Raw genomic sequence first — 21,211 nt, 5'->3', positions numbered from 1 at the left:
AAACACGTACTTGTAACATTGGTATAAACATTCGATGTCATACGTCGAATTCAGAGATGTAAAATGGAAAAGAAATTTTAAAATACCTTTGTACATATGTTGGAATCTTTACTAAGATCATCCATAAAATAGCACTGCATCCAGATACAGTTGTATATGGCACCAATAATGCCATTGAAGTCTGTGCTGTCGGCATTTGGCTTATCTCTGTAACCGCTGGGAGGCATGTAGCACTTGGCCAACTCCCACGATTCAGTATACCATTGTGTGGTATCCGTATTGTTCCATGAAGGGCCTTTCAAATTTGCTTTTTTAAAACGATGGTTGTCCCAAATCTGATAACCTATTTCTGAACACAGACTGCATTGTTTTGAAGGTGTACAACATGAACTACATGTCTTTGTTTCAAGAATACCGTATTTTGCATGCATGACACTTCTTATATGAGTGTAAAATGCTTTAAATCCGATGTCAGCTAATTGTGCAATTGCATCCCTGGTCGTGTATGCTGCAAACATACATTTAAGCCAGTTCTGTGCCTCTTTCTTCGAAAGTCTCTCTTCCATGGTCTCAATGTATGCGCCGGTATCAATCAGATGGGAACTTCAAGAAAAGTGTATGTGCCATTTGATTGTTATAAAGCACGAGTTGGAGATTTCGCAAACGCATCGTTTTCATATTCATAACTGTGCTAGAGTTGCGTACATTAAAAATACCGGACGTGGTAGAAGTTGCAATTACTTCGAAGTCTTCGCAACGTTTTGTTATATCGTCTGCAAAAATAATACATAGCATATAAATGGTTTGCAGTATAAACTTATACTTTCTTATAAATAAAAAAATAAAGAAAACAACTTTATATGTTTGGAAACTATTTCCCCCTATAAAATGGTAACTGATGCCCTCTTGTATATACTTACGATGGGCTCATCATATTGCATTTCGTGTCTACGTGTCGAGTAAACTACATGTATATGTAAGTTTATGTCATTTAATAATTTCTATTGATAAAATAGCGAAGTCAAATTTACAAAGCTAGATACAAAAGCCCCATGGGTAAGAATCTATGTAAACGCTTTTAGAAGGAAATGCATGTAATTTTATTGGGTTACAATACAAATACTGAAAGCGTTTGTTAATGGGCTGAAGACGTGAAAAGCGCATGGGTAAACAAAAATAGACTTAATAATGACCTATATGCGTAGCCCGTGATCTTTCGAGAATTACTTAATGTTTAAAGTTTGTTCATGGTTAAACTACAGCAACACGTCATATCTAAGTGTCTAAATTATCACAGGATGATGAAATATTGATTTAATATACTTAGGTAAGTACATGATCTTTTTGGGTGAAATAAAAGTAACGTATGAGCGGAATGTATGATGATTACATATTTACGGAATACTGTTAGGGTAATCGTGGTAACATGTTAAAATCCAGAGGGCGACAAAACGATAGTGCTATAGTACGATGGCGACAATGCGATGGTATGATGGCGACAATGCGATAGTACGATGGCGACAATGCGATAGTACGATGGCGACAATGTGACAACGAGATAGTACGATGACGACAATGCGACAGTGCGATAATACGATGGCGACAGTACGTTAACGCGATAGTAAGACGGCGACAATGCGATAGTCGCCATCGTAATATCGCGTTATCGTACTGTCGTCATCGTATTATCGCATTTTCGCCATCGTACTATCGCACTGTCGCCATCGTATTGTCGCACTGTCGCATTGTCATAATCGAACTGTCTCATTGTCGTCTATCGCCTTTCGGTAGACATGCGCACATCGTATTTTTTTCTAAATACGGAATACCGTAAGGGCCATAGTGGTTACACATTAAAATCCAGAGGACGACAATGCGACAACGGGATAGTACGATGGCGACAACGCGATAGTACGATGGTGACAATGCGATAGTACACTGGCGACAATTCGACAACGCGAAATTACGATGGCGACAATGCGATAGTACGATGGCGTACTATCGCATTGTCGCCATCCTACTATTGCATTGTCGCCATCGTACTATCGCAGTGTCGCCATCGTACTATCGCACTATCGCATTGTCGCCCTCTGGATTTTAATGTGTAACCATGATGGCACTTACGGTATTCCGCACAAATTGAGTTAATATACTCATGTCAATAACCAATCGTTTTGTGTGAAATACAAGTAAAATCTATGCGAATTTGACATACACAAGATGATTAAAGAGCTACACATTGCAACTTCTACTCCTTTCACTTTTCACGTCAAATGATGAATTCGTATTTGATAGTCTTCCTCTGAAGCCTGTTTTCCATTGTCCGATGAGCAATCAAACATAAATTCAAACTTAAACCTGTATTACCATTTACTTACTTTTTATTAACTAGTTGTGAAATGCCGTCATTGTGCACGATTCATAACGAACCAAATTTTCATTTGTTTATAGTGAAATGACATCATTTGCTTAAACGTCAACAATGTGGGAGTCAATTAAAGTCAATCAATATTCATACGCCAGCGTACGTTGTGGCATTTACAGTGATGGAATAACAGCTATCAACGCCTTTGTGTTGTAATTATAAGAATTGACTAGTATTTGTGGTTTTGCATTTCATCGTTGTCGGGAATATTACGTATAATGTATACATACACGTAGTCTGTGTGAATATCATTTGAAATCATATCTACATTGTATACATCTATAAAACGCAGAACAGAATGCTATTAAATTATTTAACGACATTTTAACCTTTATTGATTTTCATTGATGTTTCATATCTGTATTTGAAGACAATTGTTCTTCAATAACACTACGTTTGCCTTCTGTTTAAGTCGAATGAAAACGCAAAATCAGACTTCTTCTTTTCTTTTGAGTATTATATTTTCCTTATATTAAAATATATTCGCAGATCTTGTATTGTTATAAAAGGCTATGAAATTAGTTGCTTAATTGGAATGGTGAACATTTTTTTAAAACACCTTGACTCTCATTGTCAATTTAAACACATACTGTATTACAGTGCTTTTGTTTTCCCCGATTGAAGAACTGATCCGACTCAACGCTGATTTAAACGGGCTTTGTTTTCCTGCAGTAAGGCGTATGAGATTCACACAATAGCCAAATCGAACCAGACGACTGACAAGTTTGACACTTAACACTTTGCGATTAGTGTATCGCTACGTTTTGTGATTGTAATTTGGAATGTTTAACTTTAAAACATGGAAAACTAATAATATATACGATAGCGACACAATTCTATAAACGAAAAAGACGCCATATTTGGCGTGTCAAGTAGATATTTAAGGACAACTGAATCGTTGGAATTATGCAGTAATACACGGATAAAATAATTCAGTTAAAATACTTAAGATAAAATACCAGCCGATTTTAATTAATGTCCGAAATAGGTCGAACCGTGAGAAAGTATCGCTTTATTTTTCTTACATTGCAACATGACGGCTTATAAATATTAGTATACGTTGTAGGGTACAAGTCTTTAAATTCTTTTATTAAACATGTGTATACTCGTTAACGTATAGTTTGTGTATACATCACGAAATTTACAAATATATCTCAATAGTAAAATATAACATTAATTTAAAAATATTATCTACGTAAGTATCCAAGGTTGAACTAACCATGCCATTGAACGTTCTGATACAGATCACATTTATTCTGCTCATCAATTCTTTTATCTTATTATCAAATCCAAAATGCCAGCAGATTGTATAATCTTTGTGCATATATATGATGTTCACCTTAAAACGCGACAACATCTTATAGCAGTAAATAATCGTGTTGATTTATGGGACATATCATCGGTAATGACATTGAAGCAATTCCTCTAATGTTACATTATGTACAACAAAAGACTACGAATCCGCTGCAGTCAGTAAACAACATCGCGACACCATTGCTTACAGGATAACATGCTGCTGAATTTTAATAGTAAGTCCGAACTGGTTTTCTTTTGTTAAATTCGGCCGTTTATGTGTGTCCGAACAAACTGCTACACTCTATGATTGTACGAAGACGCATGGGGCAAAACGTCGTTTGATGATGTATATGTTGATAACAAACGCTTCCTCATTTCCGAATTGAACACAATCATACAAACTAACATACTTTGTATTCAACAGCAAAATAAGTATAGGGTTTTTAAGTTCAAATGGCCGGGGCATGAGCAACAATGCGAGCCCCTTTTTAAACTTAATACGTATGAAAACATCGTCAACGCTTACTTATTATGAAACCTTAACATTATAGCTATGCGAGTGTTTAACATATTTGAAAGTTCGGTTAACCATATTGTTTCGAAAACATGTCAATAATACGACAAAGAATTGAAATATCGAATGCTTGCAATACAAACCCATAAGTTAATGGCCATAATCTGATGCCATCAAGTTATTTCCTTGTATCTTGCAATGTCGTTTAATATGTATATATTTTGCAGTCAAAAGCCTTATCAAGTACGGCAAGCTTTCTACATCACCTTATATTGACTTAAACGCATTCAATATCATATTTCGTAATATTTTAACGATATATTGTTCTCCCAGTTTTATTTTCAATAAAATGTATTCAAAATAGAAGCATAAAACAGGATCCATTTAGTCCAGACCCTGCCTTTTACAATTACAATTGAAACTAAATATGTAAGCCTTTACATAGTGGTGCAAAAACATATCATATAAAAACATTTTAAAGTGTCCATTTCAATATGTATTATTCGCTTTTAATCAACTAGCACGTGTCTGTAGAAATGTTTTTAAATATTGATTATGCAAAAGGTGATCATCATTCATAATCAGAATAAAACATGCATGCCCCCCATATGGGCTCTACATTGTAATGACAGCCATTTTGTGAATATGTTTTTTGTCACTGTGACCTTGACCTTTGACCTAGTGACCTGAAAATCTATAGGGGTCATCTGCGAGTCCTGATCAATCTACCTATCAAGTTTCATGATCCTAGGCATAAGCGTTCTTCAGTTATTATCCGGAAACCATATTACTATTTCGGGTCACCGTGACCTTGACCTTTGACCTAGTGACCTGAAAATCAATAGGGGTCATCTGCGAGTCATGATCAATGTACCTATGAAGTTTCAGGATCCTAGGCATAAGCGTTCTTGCGTTATCATCCGGAAATCATTTTACTATTTCGGGTCACCGTGACCTTGACCTTTGACCTAGTGACCTCAAAATCAATAGGGGTCATCTGCGAGTCATGATCAATGTACCTATGAAGTTTCATGATCCTAGGCATAAGCGTTCTTGAGTTATCATCTGGAAACCATTTTACTATTTCGGGTCACCATGACCTTGACCTTTGACCTAGTGACCTGAAAATCAATAGGGGTCATCTGCGAGTCATGATCAATGTACCTATGAAGTTTCATGATCGTAGCCATAAGCGTTCTTGAGTTATCATCCAGAAACCATTTTACTATTTCGGGTCACTGTGACCTTGGCCTTTGATATAGTGACCTGAAAATCAATAGGGGTCATCTGCGAGTCATGATCAATCTACCTATCAAGTTTCTTGATCCTAGGCATAAGCCTTATTGAGTCATCATCTGCAAACCATTTTACTTTTTCGGGTCACCGTGACCTTGACCTTTGACCTGAAAATCAATAGAGGTCATCTGCAAGTGATTATCAATCTACCTATCAAGTTTCATGATCCTAGGCCTAAGCGTTCTTGAGTTATCATCCGGAAACCATTTTACTATTTCGGGTCACCGTGACCTTGACCTTTGACCTAGTGACCTGAAAATCAATAGGGGTCATCTGCCAGTCATTATCAATCTACCTTTGAAGTTTCATGATTCATGGCATTAGCATTCTTGAGTTATCATCCGGAAACCATTTTACTATTTCAGGTCACCATGACCTTGACCTTTGACCTGAAAATCAATAGCGGTCATCTGCCAGTCATTATCAATCTATCTATGAAGTTTCATGATTCTAGGCATAAGCGTTCTTGAGTTATCATCCGGAAACCATTTTACTATTTCGGGTCACCGTGACCTTGACCTTTGACCTGAAAATCAATAGGGATCATCTGCGAGTCCTGATCAATCTACCTATTAAGTTTCATGATCCTAGGCATAAGCGTTCTTGAGTTATCATCCGGAAACCATTTTACTATTTTGGGTCATCGTGACCTTGACCTTTGACCTAGTGACCTAAGAATCAATAGGGGTCATCTGCGAGTCATGATCAATGTTCCTATGAAGTTTCATGATCCTAGGCCCAAGCGTTCTTGAGTAATCATCCAGAAACCACCTGGTGGACCGACCGACCGACATGAGCAAAGCAACGTGACCTTGACCTTTGACCTAGTGACCTGAAAATCAATAGGGGTCATCTGCCAGTCATTATCAATCTACCTTTGAAGTTTCATGATTCTAGGCATTAGCATTCTTGAGTTATCATCCTGAAACCATTTTACTATTTCGGGTCACCATGACCTTGACCTTTGACCTAGTGACCTGAAAATCAATAGCGGTCATCTGCCAGTCATTATCAATCTACCTATGACGTTTCATGATTCTAGGCATAAGCGTTCTTGAGTTATCATCCGGAAACCATTTTACTATTTCGGGTCACCGTGACCTTGACCTTTGACCTAGTGACCTGAAAATCTATAGGGGTCATCTGCGAGTCCTGATCAATCTACCTATCAAGTTTCATGATCCTAGGCATAAGCGTTCTTGAGTTATCATCCGGAAACCATTTTACTATTTCGGGTCACTGGGACCTTGACCTTTGACCTAGTGACCTCAGAATCAATAGGGGTCATCTGCGAGTCATGATCAATGTTCCTATGAAGTTGCATGATCCTAGGCCCAAGCGTTCTTGAGTTATCATCCTGAAACCACCTGGTGGACCGACCGACCGACAGACCGACCGACATGAGCAAAGCAATATACCCCCTCTTCTTCGAAGGGGGGCATAAAAATAACAAATGATCTCACACTGACATGATAAATATCCTCTATTCATTAAACATGAAATTAAAACTTATTGCATTTGTTTCCCCTGTATATAAGAAAGATATAATAGTGTATTACCTCCCCTGTTCTGCTTATATTTATATTAATCAACAAAATTAAACATTAACACAATATTTAATATACAAAATATACAAAAAATCTCATATTCTGATAATATTTTTACTGATCCACTTTATTTTACTCAAAGGATGATGTTTCATTGGACTGATAATTATAGATTTAGGATAACAGACCAGTTGCTTCAGTTACAGTACACTCCACGCGTTTTCCCCAAAAAACGCGCTCCCTCCGCGGGGTTTTTTCTGCTAGCGAGTGTTCACGCGGCGTTGGAAGAGCGAGGTGAACTCGATAAAACGCTCGGCGTTACGCAGCGTTCGCTAATTCCCGCGGCGTGTATTACTTTAGGCTAGTCGGTAAATGCAGACACTTTCCGTTCTAATCAGTGATCGCCGCGCAACGCCGCATTAGCAGTGTGCTACTGGGCATGCCAAAAAATAAAAACATTGTTATAATAAATTGTTTAAATACTGTAGTACATGTATAAAAAAGATAATTGTATAGAAAATTAATACATATAAAAATTATGTTTTTTAATTCACAGGTACGTCTACAATATGAATTAGTCTAATATAATACATTTGACAAATTAATATTTAAATCAACACATATGACACAAGAATAAATGTTCCGTAAAATTTCCAAATGAGAATAATAATTAGTAATCCGAAACACACTACGATTTTTAATTGTTAACACGACGTTTACAAATGCTTCCAATATACAGTCCTCATGTATATTTCCCGACAAAAGCGCGCGAAAATTATGCTGCAATGTACAAGGTCAAGGTACAACGTATACTCCTGCAAAGCGTGCGTGTATTGATTTTTTTATACAAACTTTGTAGCGCAGAGAACATTGTTGATTTCGGTTAAAAGTTTCTTTGGTATTTATTAACGAAATTATATCTCGAATAAGTTGATATTTCCTCTAAAATAATTTCAAATCGAACACGCCGAATCTTTATCGATACGGTATTTTAGTAGAGTAATTTTTTTAACACTAATTGTACTGTAAACTGATTACAGAAGACATCTGGGCAGAACTGGATTTTAAGTGTTTGACGTTATGAAAACACGCAAAGCTTGTCTACTGACCTATTGTGTAGACTGCTGTCTGCGGTGTTTTGACAAAAGGGATTAACATGTGTGAATGTCACTCTGCCGATTTGGTCCATAATTACTGGTAAACATTGTTTAGAATGTCGACGCAACAAGAATACATGTACAACTGTGAATATTAAATGCAATTATCAACTCAATAGTTACCACCTTTTAGCAATCAATGGAATAACCTACAAACAAAGAGAAAATCAATGCATTAGCGAGCAGAGAATTGACTTTGTTCCGACAATTAAAACCATTCCTTATGTATTAGTTGAACGTGTTTACTTGAGTACGTTATGCCTTTAGACAGGAAGCGGCTTTTCTTTGATTACGTCAAACTGTCAATTCAGATTTGCGAGATTTTTAGGGTCCTTGGTCATTTGTATACATGTTCAGTATAGAAAATCACCTGCTAACATGAAAACTTTTGATTAAATTATAAAAAAAAATGTTGCAAACTGTGTTTATATTAATTGGTAAGTATTAGTTAAAAGACGACGTTTTGTGTGTCGTAAATCAACGAGTTTTCTATACATCAACAACTACTTCTACAACCACGTCTTGATCGATCTATCTTGGTTGTTTTTTTTTAATTGTTAACATTATACTACATGTACATGTATGTACTTTTAATAAATGTAATTTTATTTGAAAATCAGGAAGTCAAACAAAATTAAATTGATCGTTATCTCGTAAAACGGGGAGTTTCCCCCGCGTTGCCAACGCCGAGGGCCGCCGCGTCGGCTTATCAGTTTTGCCGATCGTTAACCGCCGCGTCCAAAATTATGCAAACGCCGCGTATAGCGGGATTTTCTTAATCTCCCTCCAGGTCGAAACCCGCGGAGTATGGAGGGAAATTGGGGAAAACGCGTGGAGTGTACTGTATATTGTTCAGAGTTCGCCCTGTTGGCCGCGTATGCATTCTTGAGTTATCATCCAAAAACCATTTTACTATTTCGGGTCACTGTGACCTTGACCTTTGACCTAGTGACCTGAAAATCAATAGGGGTCATCTTCAAGTCATTATCAATGTACCTATGAAGTTTCATGATCCTAGGCCCAAGCGTTCTTGAGTTATCATCTGACAACCACCTGGTGGACGGACCGACCGACAGACCGACATACCGACATGAGCAAAGCAATATACCCCCTCTTCTTCGAAGGGGGCATAAATATTTGAACAACACAAATATATCACTGATTAAACTGTCAAAACTAATAACATTTGACATTTGGGAAATTTATTTCAGATTTTGGCATGTATTGAACTTGAAGTTTGTAAGTAAATGCTATATATTGATAAATGTAAACATTGGATCTAAAAAGCTACAGAAAAAAACAAGAATAAAATTAGAGAAAAAAAAGCAACCCTCATCTATGCTCGAACCACTGGCCCCTGGAGTAAAAGTCTATCTTCTAGACCACTTGGCCATCCGTGTTAATACATTGGATGATGTATTTTATACTTTATATAAGAAATCCTCGTTTCATGCTTCCGGTTCCGGTATAAACAGTAGAACAAGAGGGCCATCAGGCCCTAAGGCACTCACCTGAAGCCAAAGGAACTAGACTATTCTGAAAAAATGCAAGCTGATTCATGAAGATTATTTTGGACCAAAAGTGACTTTTTAACATGTTTTTTTTATATATTTGACCTTGTGACCTAGTTTTTAAGCTCATATGACCCAGCTTCAATCTCTGGCATAATTTCATTGGGACAAATGTTCTGACCAAGTTTCATGAAGATTGGCCAATAAATGTGGCTAATATAGTGTCAACAAGTTTTCACTAAAGCCATATAAGGACAACTGCCCCCCCCCCTGGCGGCCATGTTTTTCAACGAACCATAACCATTTTCAAACTCACTCGAGCTATTGTTAGAACAAATGTTCTGATCCAGTTTCATAAAGATTGGATAATAAAATTAATGTGACTTCTAGAGTGTTAACAAGGTTTTGTAGTAAATAGCCATTTAAGGAAAAATGCCACACACCCTGGCGGCCATGTTTTTTAACTGATCTCAACCATTTTTGAACTTAGCCCAGATATTATTAGTTCAAATATTCTGACCAAGTTTCATGAGCATTGGACTGTTGTCAAGACAATGGAGAGGATTGTTAATGCACGCCTCAAGTGGTATCTGGAGACCAATGATTTACTGGCACCCCAACAGGCAGGTTTCGGACAGTTTCGCTCAACTGAAGACCAGACTACTTACTTATCACAAGAGGTCGAAGACGCATTTCAAGAACAGAAGGTAGTCTTGACAGTCTGGATTGACCTTCAAAGGGCGTTCGACAAAGTCTGGACTAATGGTTTACAAGTGAAACTTATGAGGAACGGAGTTGACCGATCCATGCTGACCTGGATCAAGGCATATTTATATAACAGGAGAGCCAGGGTTAGTCTGAACCAAACAAAAAGCAGGAAGTTCCTACTGCGCCATGGAGTCCCCCAAGGTGGAGTCTTATCTCCAACACTCTTTGTGCTTTTCATCAATGACATAGTGTCTGAGCTACCAAAGGGAGTAAAAGCCGCACTTTATGCAGATGACTTGGTGCTATGGTGTAAGGAAGAACATGCAACCACGGCCACATACAGAATGCAGGAAGCCATAGACAAGCTTACAGCATGGGCCAATGACTGGTGTGTCTCCATTAACAAGAAAAAATCATCCACTATTCACCATGTCCACAAAGCAAAGAGCTGAAAAGATCATGATGGAAGGAACACAGCTGAAGGAAGAAGATGAGGCTACATACCTAGGAATCACATTTGACAAGAGGCAAACTTGGAAGCCACATATCAGCCGTATTGAAGGAACCGCCAGAAGGAAACTTGCTTTGATGCGCAAACTTGCTGGAACAACATGGGGTGCTAATGAGCAAATATTGAAAACCATATACCAGGGCACAGTGAGACCCACAATGGAATATAGCTCAGCAGCATGGTCCACTACAGCCAAGACCAACCAGCAAGCCCTCGACAAGGTACAGAACCAAGCACTGCGAATCATAACAGGGGCCACCAAGTCGACACCCATTGCCTTCATGGAAAAACTTACTGGTATACAGCCACTGCATGAAAGAAGACAAACTAAAGTACTACTACAGGCTGAAAAGTTCAAATCCCTACCTGACCATCCAATAAAAGCTAGATTAACTGAAGGTACTAAAAACCGGCTGAAGAGAGGTAGCTTTGTACACCAAGTGAAGACACTTAACAGACAGTTTGCACAACAGCTGGACACTCAAACAACTCCACTCAGCTCTGAAGACATTGTTAATCCAACAGCAAATGATCTGTCAAAAGTACAAATCAGACTTACTGTCCCCCTACTTGATTCAGAAGCACAAAATGAAATCCTGAAAAGAAGTCATACCTTAGCCATGATAAACGAGGATTTCCCATCAGATCTGTGGACACATGTATACACAGACGGATCAGCTACTAGAGCCGTTGAAGACGGAGGAGCTGGGATCCTCATCAGATATCCATCAGGCAGAAATGAAACACACTTCATGGCCACAGGAAAGAGGTGCAGCAATTACAAAGCTGAGACAGAAGCACTCATTAAGGCAGCCTCTATGATTGAGAACTCACCTGAAGATACCACTTCAGTAGTATTCCTCACAGGTGCAAGATCAGTCCTTGAAGCTCTGACAAACAACACCTCCCCAAAACTAGCAAAACTTATGACAAGACTCGGCAATAACCTCAACATAGCACTCCAGTGGATACCTGCCCACTGTGGAGTGTCAGGAAACGAGGAGGCTGACCAACTAGCTAAACAGGGAGCAAAAACAGAGCAACCAAATACCCAGGTTACATACAGAGAGAAAGTCAGCATCATAAAGGCAATCACCAGGCCCCAGCAAGAGCAAGATGCTTATCACCTGCTTAACAGAGCAGAACAAGTAGTGATGGTTCGACTACGCTCAGGACACAACAGACTGAATGCCCACTTGTACAGAAAATACAAGCTGGTACCCTCACCACTCTGTCCATGTGGAGAAGAGGAACAAACTGCTGAACATGTTCTTCAAAGATGCAAAAGACACGATCAGGAGCGAGCTGCGGAGTGGTCCGAAGACACAACCCTCAACAGAAAACTGTATGGAGGTCTGGAAGATCTAAGACGGACTACAACATTCATTGCAGAAACTGGCATGATTGTGTAGCGCGAACGCAAAGAAGAAGAAGAAGAAGAAGATGAGCATTGGACCACAAATGTGACTTCTAGAGTGTTAACAAGGTTTTACCATACAGTAAAGCCATATAAGGAAAACTGCCCCGCCCCATGCCGGCCATGTTTTTCATTCAACTGGAACCATTTTCGAACTCGTCCAAGATATTATTGGGACACATGTTTTGACCAAGTTTCATGAAGATTGGACTAAAAAAGTGACTTCTAGAGTGTTAACAAGGTTTTACTATAGCCATATAAGGAAAACTGCCACGCCCCCTGGCGGCCATGTTTTTCAACCAACCGGAACCATTTTCAAACTTGTCCAAGATATTATTGGCACACATGTTCTGACAAAGTTTCATGAAGATTGGACTAAAAATGTGACTTCTAGAGTGTTAACAAGGTTTTGTAGTAAATAGCCATTTAAGGAAAAATGCCACACACCCTGGCGGCCATGTTTTTTAACTGATCTCAACCATTTTTGAACTTAGCCCAGATATTATTAGTTCAAATATTCTGACCAAGTTTCATGAGCATTGGACTGTTGTCAAGACAATGGAGAGGATTGTTAATGCACGCCTCAAGTGGTATCTGGAGACCAATGATTTACTGGCACCCCAACAGGCAGGTTTCGGACAGTTTCGCTCAACTGAAGACCAGACTACTTACTTATCACAAGAGGTCGAAGACGCATTTCAAGAACAGAAGGTAGTCTTGACAGTCTGGATTGACCTTCAAAGGGCGTTCGACAAAGTCTGGACTAATGGTTTACAAGTGAAACTTATGAGGAACGGAGTTGACCGATCCATGCTGACCTGGATCAAGGCATATTTATATAACAGGAGAGCCAGGGTTAGTCTGAACCAAACAAAAAGCAGGAAGTTCCTACTGCGCCATGGAGTCCCCCAAGGTGGAGTCTTATCTCCAACACTCTTTGTGCTTTTCATCAATGACATAGTGTCTGAGCTACCAAAGGGAGTAAAAGCCGCACTTTATGCAGATGACTTGGTGCTATGGTGTAAGGAAGAACATGCAACCACGGCCACATACAGAATGCAGGAAGCCATAGACAAGCTTACAGCATGGGCCAATGACTGGTGTGTCTCCATTAACAAGAAAAAATCATCCACTATTCACCATGTCCACAAAGCAAAGAGCTGAAAAGATCATGATGGAAGGAACACAGCTGAAGGAAGAAGATGAGGCTACATACCTAGGAATCACATTTGACAAGAGGCAAACTTGGAAGCCACATATCAGCCGTATTGAAGGAACCGCCAGAAGGAAACTTGCTTTGATGCGCAAACTTGCTGGAACAACATGGGGTGCTAATGAGCAAATATTGAAAACCATATACCAGGGCACAGTGAGACCCACAATGGAATATAGCTCAGCAGCATGGTCCACTACAGCCAAGACCAACCAGCAAGCCCTCGACAAGGTACAGAACCAAGCACTGCGAATCATAACAGGGGCCACCAAGTCGACACCCATTGCCTTCATGGAAAAACTTACTGGTATACAGCCACTGCATGAAAGAAGACAAACTAAAGTACTACTACAGGCTGAAAAGTTCAAATCCCTACCTGACCATCCAATAAAAGCTAGATTAACTGAAGGTACTAAAAACCGGCTGAAGAGAGGTAGCTTTGTACACCAAGTGAAGACACTTAACAGACAGTTTGCACAACAGCTGGACACTCAAACAACTCCACTCAGCTCTGAAGACATTGTTAATCCAACAGCAAATGATCTGTCAAAAGTACAAATCAGACTTACTGTCCCCCTACTTGATTCAGAAGCACAAAATGAAATCCTGAAAAGAAGTCATACCTTAGCCATGATAAACGAGGATTTCCCATCAGATCTGTGGACACATGTATACACAGACGGATCAGCTACTAGAGCCGTTGAAGACGGAGGAGCTGGGATCCTCATCAGATATCCATCAGGCAGAAATGAAACACACTTCATGGCCACAGGAAAGAGGTGCAGCAATTACAAAGCTGAGACAGAAGCACTCATTAAGGCAGCCTCTATGATTGAGAACTCACCTGAAGATACCACTTCAGTAGTATTCCTCACAGGTGCAAGATCAGTCCTTGAAGCTCTGACAAACAACACCTCCCCAAAACTAGCAAAACTTATGACAAGACTCAGCAATAACCTCAACATAGCACTCCAGTGGATACCTGCCCACTGTGGAGTGTCAGGAAACGAGGAGGCTGACCAACTAGCTAAACAGGGAGCAAAAACAGAGCAACCAAATACCCAGGTTACATACAGAGAGAAAGTCAGCATCATAAAGGCAATCACCAGGCCCCAGCAAGAGCAAGATGCTTATCACCTGCTTAACAGAGCAGAACAAGTAGTGATGGTTCGACTACGCTCAGGACACAACAGACTGAATGCCCACTTGTACAGAAAATACAAGCTGGTACCCTCACCACTCTGTCCATGTGGAGAAGAGGAACAAACTGCTGAACATGTTCTTCAAAGATGCAAAAGACACGATCAGGAGCGAGCTGCGGAGTGGTCCGAAGACACAACCCTCAACAGAAAACTGTATGGAGGTCTGGAAGATCTAAGACGGACTACAACATTCATTGCAGAAACTGGCATGATTGTGTAGCGCGAACGCAAAGAAGAAGAAGAAGAAGAAGATGAGCATTGGACCACAAATGTGACTTCTAGAGTGTTAACAAGGTTTTACCATACAGTAAAGCCATATAAGGAAAACTGCCCCGCCCCATGCCGGCCATGTTTTTCATTCAACTGGAACCATTTTCGAACTCGTCCAAGATATTATTGGGACACATGTTTTGACCAAGTTTCATGAAGATTGGACTAAAAAAGTGACTTCTAGAGTGTTAACAAGGTTTTACTATAGCCATATAAGGAAAACTGCCACGCCCCCTGGCGGCCATGTTTTTCAACCAACCGGAACCATTTTCAAACTTGTCCAAGATATTATTGGCACACATGTTCTGACAAAGTTTCATGAAGATTGGACTAAAAATGTGACTTCTAGAGTGTTAACAAGGTTTTACTACAGCCATATTAGGAAAACTGCCACGCCCCCTGGCGGCCATGTTTTTCATCCAACCGGAACAATTTTTCAACTTGTCCAAGATTTTATTGGGACACATGTTCCCACCAAGTTTCATGCAGATTGGACTAAAATGTGACTTCTAAAGTGTTAACAATAGCCATATAAGGAAAACTGCCCCGCCCCCTGGCGGCCATGTTTTTCAACCAACCGGAACCATTTTCGACCTCGTCCAAGATATTATTGAGACACATGTTCTCACAAAGTTTCATGAAGATTGGACAATAAATGTGACCTTTAGAGTGTTAACAAGGTAAATGTTGACGACGCACGACACACGACGGACAAAAGGCGATCACAATAGCTCACCATGAGCACGTTGTGCTCAGGTGAGCTAAAAACAAAATGTTAAAGTTAGTTTCAAAATAGCCTATGCAATCAGTGTGATTTAAAGTGAAACAAGTGCACAATAAGTGAATATAAAAGACTGAACTTCAATAAAAATGTACGTATGAAAATAAGCAAAACAAAATTAGAATTTTGATTGAAATCTAATTTTGTCAAAGCAAATATGTTGGGTGGGGAATTTTTTTCGTTCAAATAATGCTTTGTTTTGAGCGGTTGTCAAGTACTGTTCATTCGTCACGCACTGCATACGCGGATCATCGTCACGCTTGAAGGGGTAATAATTGTGAATTCAACAGTGTAAATGTATAAGTGTATTGGTTTATTGGCATAAGCTGCGCATTTACCATTAAATCAATTTTCACGCCTAAAAAGACGCTCATGCCAGCGAAAATTAACACAGGCAAGCGGACACTGTCTTCTACCGCAAGTGAAACATCTGCCAACAACAGCATGCTAGAAACTTCCGTGTTTGAAAAAAACAAAACATAAACAGAGCAAAACAAAATTGAAACCAAATAAACCTGACCCAAAAAAACAGAAAACTATGACTACTTTTGTTACTAACGCGCCAAACGAAAATTGTGACAAAAGTGGATTATCGATCGAAAAACGATTAGATGAAATATGCAATAAATTACCACACCTACTTACAATAGATGATTCAGCATTTATTAAAAATATTATAAAAGAAACTGTAGAACAATTAAAAGATAATCTTCTGAGAAATGTAATTCGACTAATGGAAATTCTAGAGAGTGATGTGTTGGAACACAAACGTGAAATTGACTTACTGAAACAGGAAAGTGCCGCCAAAAACAAACAAATAGAGGTGCTCAAAACAGAAAATGAAACTCTACAACGCACGAAAAACGACGAAACAATAAGCCACGACGAGTTCCCTAACAACACCGAACAATATAGTAGACGGAACAACCTCAGAATAGCCGGTGTTCCAGAGGATAAAGACCGCCAATCCTCGGTGTCTGTGGCAAACATAATCGTCTCGCTCGTCAACACTCATCTGGGAATCTCGATTGAGCATCATGTTATTGACATAGCCCACAGGCTAGGAAAATTCAGCCCTAACAAAAATCGGCCTGTAATAGTGAGATTCGTAAGACGCCAGATAAAAATTGGCATTCTTCGCAAAGCAAAGCTATTCAAAGGATGCAGCATCTTCGTGATCGAGGACCTCACGAAACTAAATGCCGAGGTGCTAGCGTCCGAACACCTGAAGCAGCCAAGTGCCGTTGAAAAGACGTGGTCCTTTGGAAGGGAAAATTTTCGCTTTGTTCAAAGGAGACGAACATGCTACCCAAATAAAATTCTCTGATTTCAAGAACTGACTTGAGAAGCCTTGGCCCAAAAAATCGTTCTCAGTGTGTTGAAACCCCAGCTAGAACAACAAACCCAGTATCTTCAAACAAGTCATGAAACGTTTGTGACAACCTTTTGTCGGCTGTTATGAATAGCTAAAATACGTCATCTTTGTTTCAATAATAGCACTCAATCAGACCACGCAAATGCATTATAGTTGTTCTTAAGTCATAGTTATCTCCCTCTTAAGAATTACGTAATGAACGAGCATGTAAAAACGGCGTCATGTATAATGCTACGTTAAATACAACTTTCTTAGCGGAACGTTTTTCTTTCTTTTCAACAAAAATGGTCTATTTATTTCAGTAAAGCTATATTTGATCTTACAAAACCTGTTCAAGACATGTTTCAATTTACTTAAATTGATTTCGCATAATTACATTTTTTTGTATTATCAAAAGTTTTTAATAATAACACATTATGCTTCCTATCCACTGTTGGAAAAATTGTGTCAGAAAACCAAACACTAACCCTGGATATATCTTATTTAAGCTTGTATTAATTGCATGTCTGTTTGTAACATGTATTGTGCGTGTTAATCTTCTTTGCTTTTCTTAACCTATTTGACTTACTCATGTTTCATGTACATGCATGTGTTGTGTTTATATCTTATTTTTGCTTGTATAGATTGTCTGTCGGATTGTTTATATCTTATTTTTGCTTGTATAGAATATCTGTTTGTATGTTAAATGTATTGTTCTTATTACCCACTTTGTCATCCCTGTCACTCAACAAAAATTACTTACTACATGTAATATTCATATACATGAATGCTGAATCTGATGTTCTTGTCAGCAGCTTTAAGATAGTTTCATACATTTGATAATGCTCATAATGAGACAAAAGCTTTAATACTTAAAAAAATAGTGTAAATTGAGAACTTAAAGTAGCACATAAATAACAATCTTTTGCCTTTTTAGTAATATGTACTAGAAGACAAAAAAAACTGATAAAAAAATGTTACCAATATATAATGATATTTTGACTCAAATACAAAATATGTTTTTACGTTCAAGCCTTCTGTCTATGTAAATACTTGTTCGTGTTATTAAATATTGTTACCACTTTAGTATGTTTGACCTCTTGCATAAACTTTTTTCTCCAGTGTGTGTTAAATATTGAGATTATTTTTCTCTATGCATATACACAAATATATACTTCTATTTATGAGGCATGGTTACTTTAAGATTGCATATCCAAACCTCTTCTAATGCATGTTTTCAAACAATGCAGTTTAACAGCTTAAATAAAGTCAAATAAACATAATCTTATAAACACATGTGTATGCCTATGTAATTCAAGATGACCGTATTATTTTATAGAATTTTTTTGTCTCTGTACGTGTTGAACAATATAATAAAAAATTTGGTTATTTTGAATCTTATTTCAATACTGATCTTTCAGTATTACCACTTACTTAATCATGTTTGCGTGTAGGTACCTTCAATGCCAATTATTACATTTAAATTTTATCTGTGAAAATTAAAAATGGTTTGAAAGTACTAGGATACAAATCTTTCAGTATTCCAAGTACTTAATAATTAATGCACTTATGTACCTTCAATGCGAATTAATACATTACATTTTTAAATGTGAAAATTAAAAATGTTTTGAAGGTACAAGAAGATAGCAACTTGATATTTGGCTTGCATGTGTATCTCATGGAGCTGCACATTTTGAGTGGTAAAATTTCAAAGTGAACATCATCCTTCAAGGTCTAGGGTGAAAAAACAAATCCAAGGGAAGTAATAAGCTTTAAATGTACATAATTATCTGACCTTCCAAATTATTTTTTTTTTTAAATAAATCCAACGGCGCAGTAGGCGGCATTGTGTTTCTGACAAACACATCGTGGTAAAAGGTCAAGGTCATCCTTGAACTTGATGAACATGATGAACTCTGGCTATGATCTCTTTGATAAACCACAGGCCTTGTTTGTCAGTGATGTCTGACTTGGTCATCTTTGACTGTCTACAGACCCCCCCCACCCCCCTCCGCGGTTGGATTTGGACAAAATCCAAGGGAAGTAATACTGTAAAATCATTAAATTTCGTGTGGTACGAATTTTCTTGGATTTCGTTGGTCTGCTGAACCACGAATTAAAGCACCAGCGATTATTTATACATTTTTAATCCGAACATGGTCATTTCCGTATGTCATTTCCGACATTGTCTTTTGTTGTCGGTAATCCGAGATATTTGTTTTTTGTTATAGTTACTTCACTTCAGTACGTCACATTACACTTTATCTTGACTAATTAAAATATTTCCGAATCAAAAATGGTGTTGTTATTTGCTACTCATTTGGCGTAAATTATATATGTTTAAACTAAGATGTTTATTATTACTTAGTATGATAAGAACTACGATGTTAATGATTACTTAGTATGAATAACAAGTAGTGTGTTAATATAAAATATCATTTTTTACGCAGTTTTCAGATTTATCACGTATGTCAATTAGTGCCAATTAAAGTTAAAAGAGACGAGAGAGATAACGGTTTTATTTTGGGGACCTTATTACTACTTGGGGACCGATTGCGCTGAGAATTACAAATATTGTCAAAACAACATTGATGGCAATTAGCGAGCGGGGACCAACAAGTGTGCCACTTTATTGCTCTTATCGACAATTATCGGCAACACTTACATGCTTCAGCGCACATTAACCTCAAGTCTTGCTGTCAACACAGATTAGCAGATAATGCTTCGTTATTACTCTGGGTTTTTAATAAAAGTTTAATTACTATGACGGTCAGTCTTCCCCAAAAATTTGAAATCCACGAAATTACATTTCAACGATTTAGTTGTTTTTTTATTTGAAATCCACGAAATTACGTGTCAACGAATTAGTTGTTTTTTTATTAAACCACGAAATTTCATACCAACAAATTTCTATACGCTTACAGTAAGCTTTAAAGGGAGATGATTTCCATACCTGCCAAATGATAACAAGGGCTGTTTGTAAAACATGCATGCCCCCCATATGGGCCGTCAGTTGTAGTGGCAGCCATTGTGTGAATACTTTTTTGGCACTGTGACCTTGACCTTTGACCTAGTGACCTGAAAATCAATAGGGGTCATCTGCAAGTCATGATCAATGTACCTATGAAGTTTCATGACCCTAGGCATAAACTTTCTTGTGTTATCATCCGGAAACTATTTTACTGTGTCAAGTCACCGTGACCTTGACCTTTGACCTAGTGACCTGAATCTCAATAAGGGTCATCTGCGAGTCATGATCAATGTATCTATGAAGTTTCATGATCCTAGGCGAAAGCGTTCTTGAGTTATCATCCGGAAACCATTTTTCTAAGTTGAGTCACTGTGACCTTGATCTTTGACCTAGTGACATGAAAATCATTAGGGGTCATCTGCGAGTCATGATCAATGTACCTATGAAGTTTCATGATCATAGGCGTAAGCGTTCTTGAGTTATCATCGGGAAACCATTTTACTATTTCGGGTCACCGTGACCTTGACCTTTGCCCTAGTGACCTGAAAATCAATTTGAGTCATCTGCGAGTCATGATCAATGTACCTATGAAGTTTCATGATCCTAGGCAAAAGAGTTCTTGAGTTATCATCCGGAAACCATCTGGTGGACGGACGGATGGACATACAGACCGACATGAGCAAAACAATATACCCCCTCTTTTTCGAAGGGGGGCATACACAGAATTTTATTTCAAAGCGGCGTAGTAGGGGGCATTGTGTTTCTGACGAACACATCTCTTGTTGAATGTTATATCGACAATAATATCTTAGATAAAATTTCAACCAAAAACATATTTCTATCGAATGTTCTATCGGCAGTAAAGTTACTCATAATTTAGAAACGAAAATAAACAGTAAAATCATTCTATGGAACAATAAAGACATAACTACTAACAATAAAACGTTTTTCTATAAACATTGGTTCGAACGAAACATAAAATATGTAGATCAATTGTACGACTACAGAATAAACGACTTCTATTCTTTTGATAACTTA

At 38.2% G+C, this 21,211-nt stretch overlaps 3 protein-coding genes across 4 annotated transcripts in view; 2 read left to right on the top strand and 1 right to left on the bottom strand.

The window, feature by feature from the left end:
* Positions 1 to 21,211, bottom strand: part of LOC127866659 (uncharacterized) — an 82,913-nt gene that overhangs the window by 46,815 nt on the left and 14,887 nt on the right. For both annotated transcript variants that reach the window (XM_052407374.1, XM_052407375.1), the window contains exon 2: positions 87 to 773. In XM_052407374.1, the coding sequence (XP_052263334.1) occupies positions 87 to 566 (480 nt within the window). In that variant the 5' untranslated portion in view covers positions 567 to 773. The remainder of the gene's footprint in view (positions 1 to 86; positions 774 to 21,211) is intronic.
* On the top strand, positions 10,917 to 12,377 carry LOC127869672 (uncharacterized). Its single transcript, XM_052412330.1, has one exon. It carries the CDS (start codon positions 10,917 to 10,919, stop codon positions 12,375 to 12,377), a length of 1,461 nt encoding a protein of 486 aa, XP_052268290.1.
* Positions 13,557 to 15,017, top strand: LOC127869671 (uncharacterized). Its single transcript, XM_052412328.1, has one exon. It carries the CDS (start codon positions 13,557 to 13,559, stop codon positions 15,015 to 15,017), a length of 1,461 nt encoding a protein of 486 aa, XP_052268288.1.

This window comes from Dreissena polymorpha, chromosome 2 (assembly GCF_020536995.1).
Source record: "Dreissena polymorpha isolate Duluth1 chromosome 2, UMN_Dpol_1.0, whole genome shotgun sequence".
NCBI lineage: Eukaryota > Metazoa > Mollusca > Bivalvia > Myida > Dreissenidae > Dreissena > Dreissena polymorpha.
Note: the sequence above shows the minus strand (reverse complement) of the source record. Positions and strands in the feature narration are given on the sequence as shown.

Bases quoted from the DNA above. Each gene is read 5' to 3' on its own strand.
- LOC127869672 (XM_052412330.1), top strand. From the start codon at position 10,917: ATGGAAGGAACACAGCTGAAGGAAGAAGATGAGGCTACATACCTAGGA.
- LOC127869671 (XM_052412328.1), top strand. From the start codon at position 13,557: ATGGAAGGAACACAGCTGAAGGAAGAAGATGAGGCTACATACCTAGGA.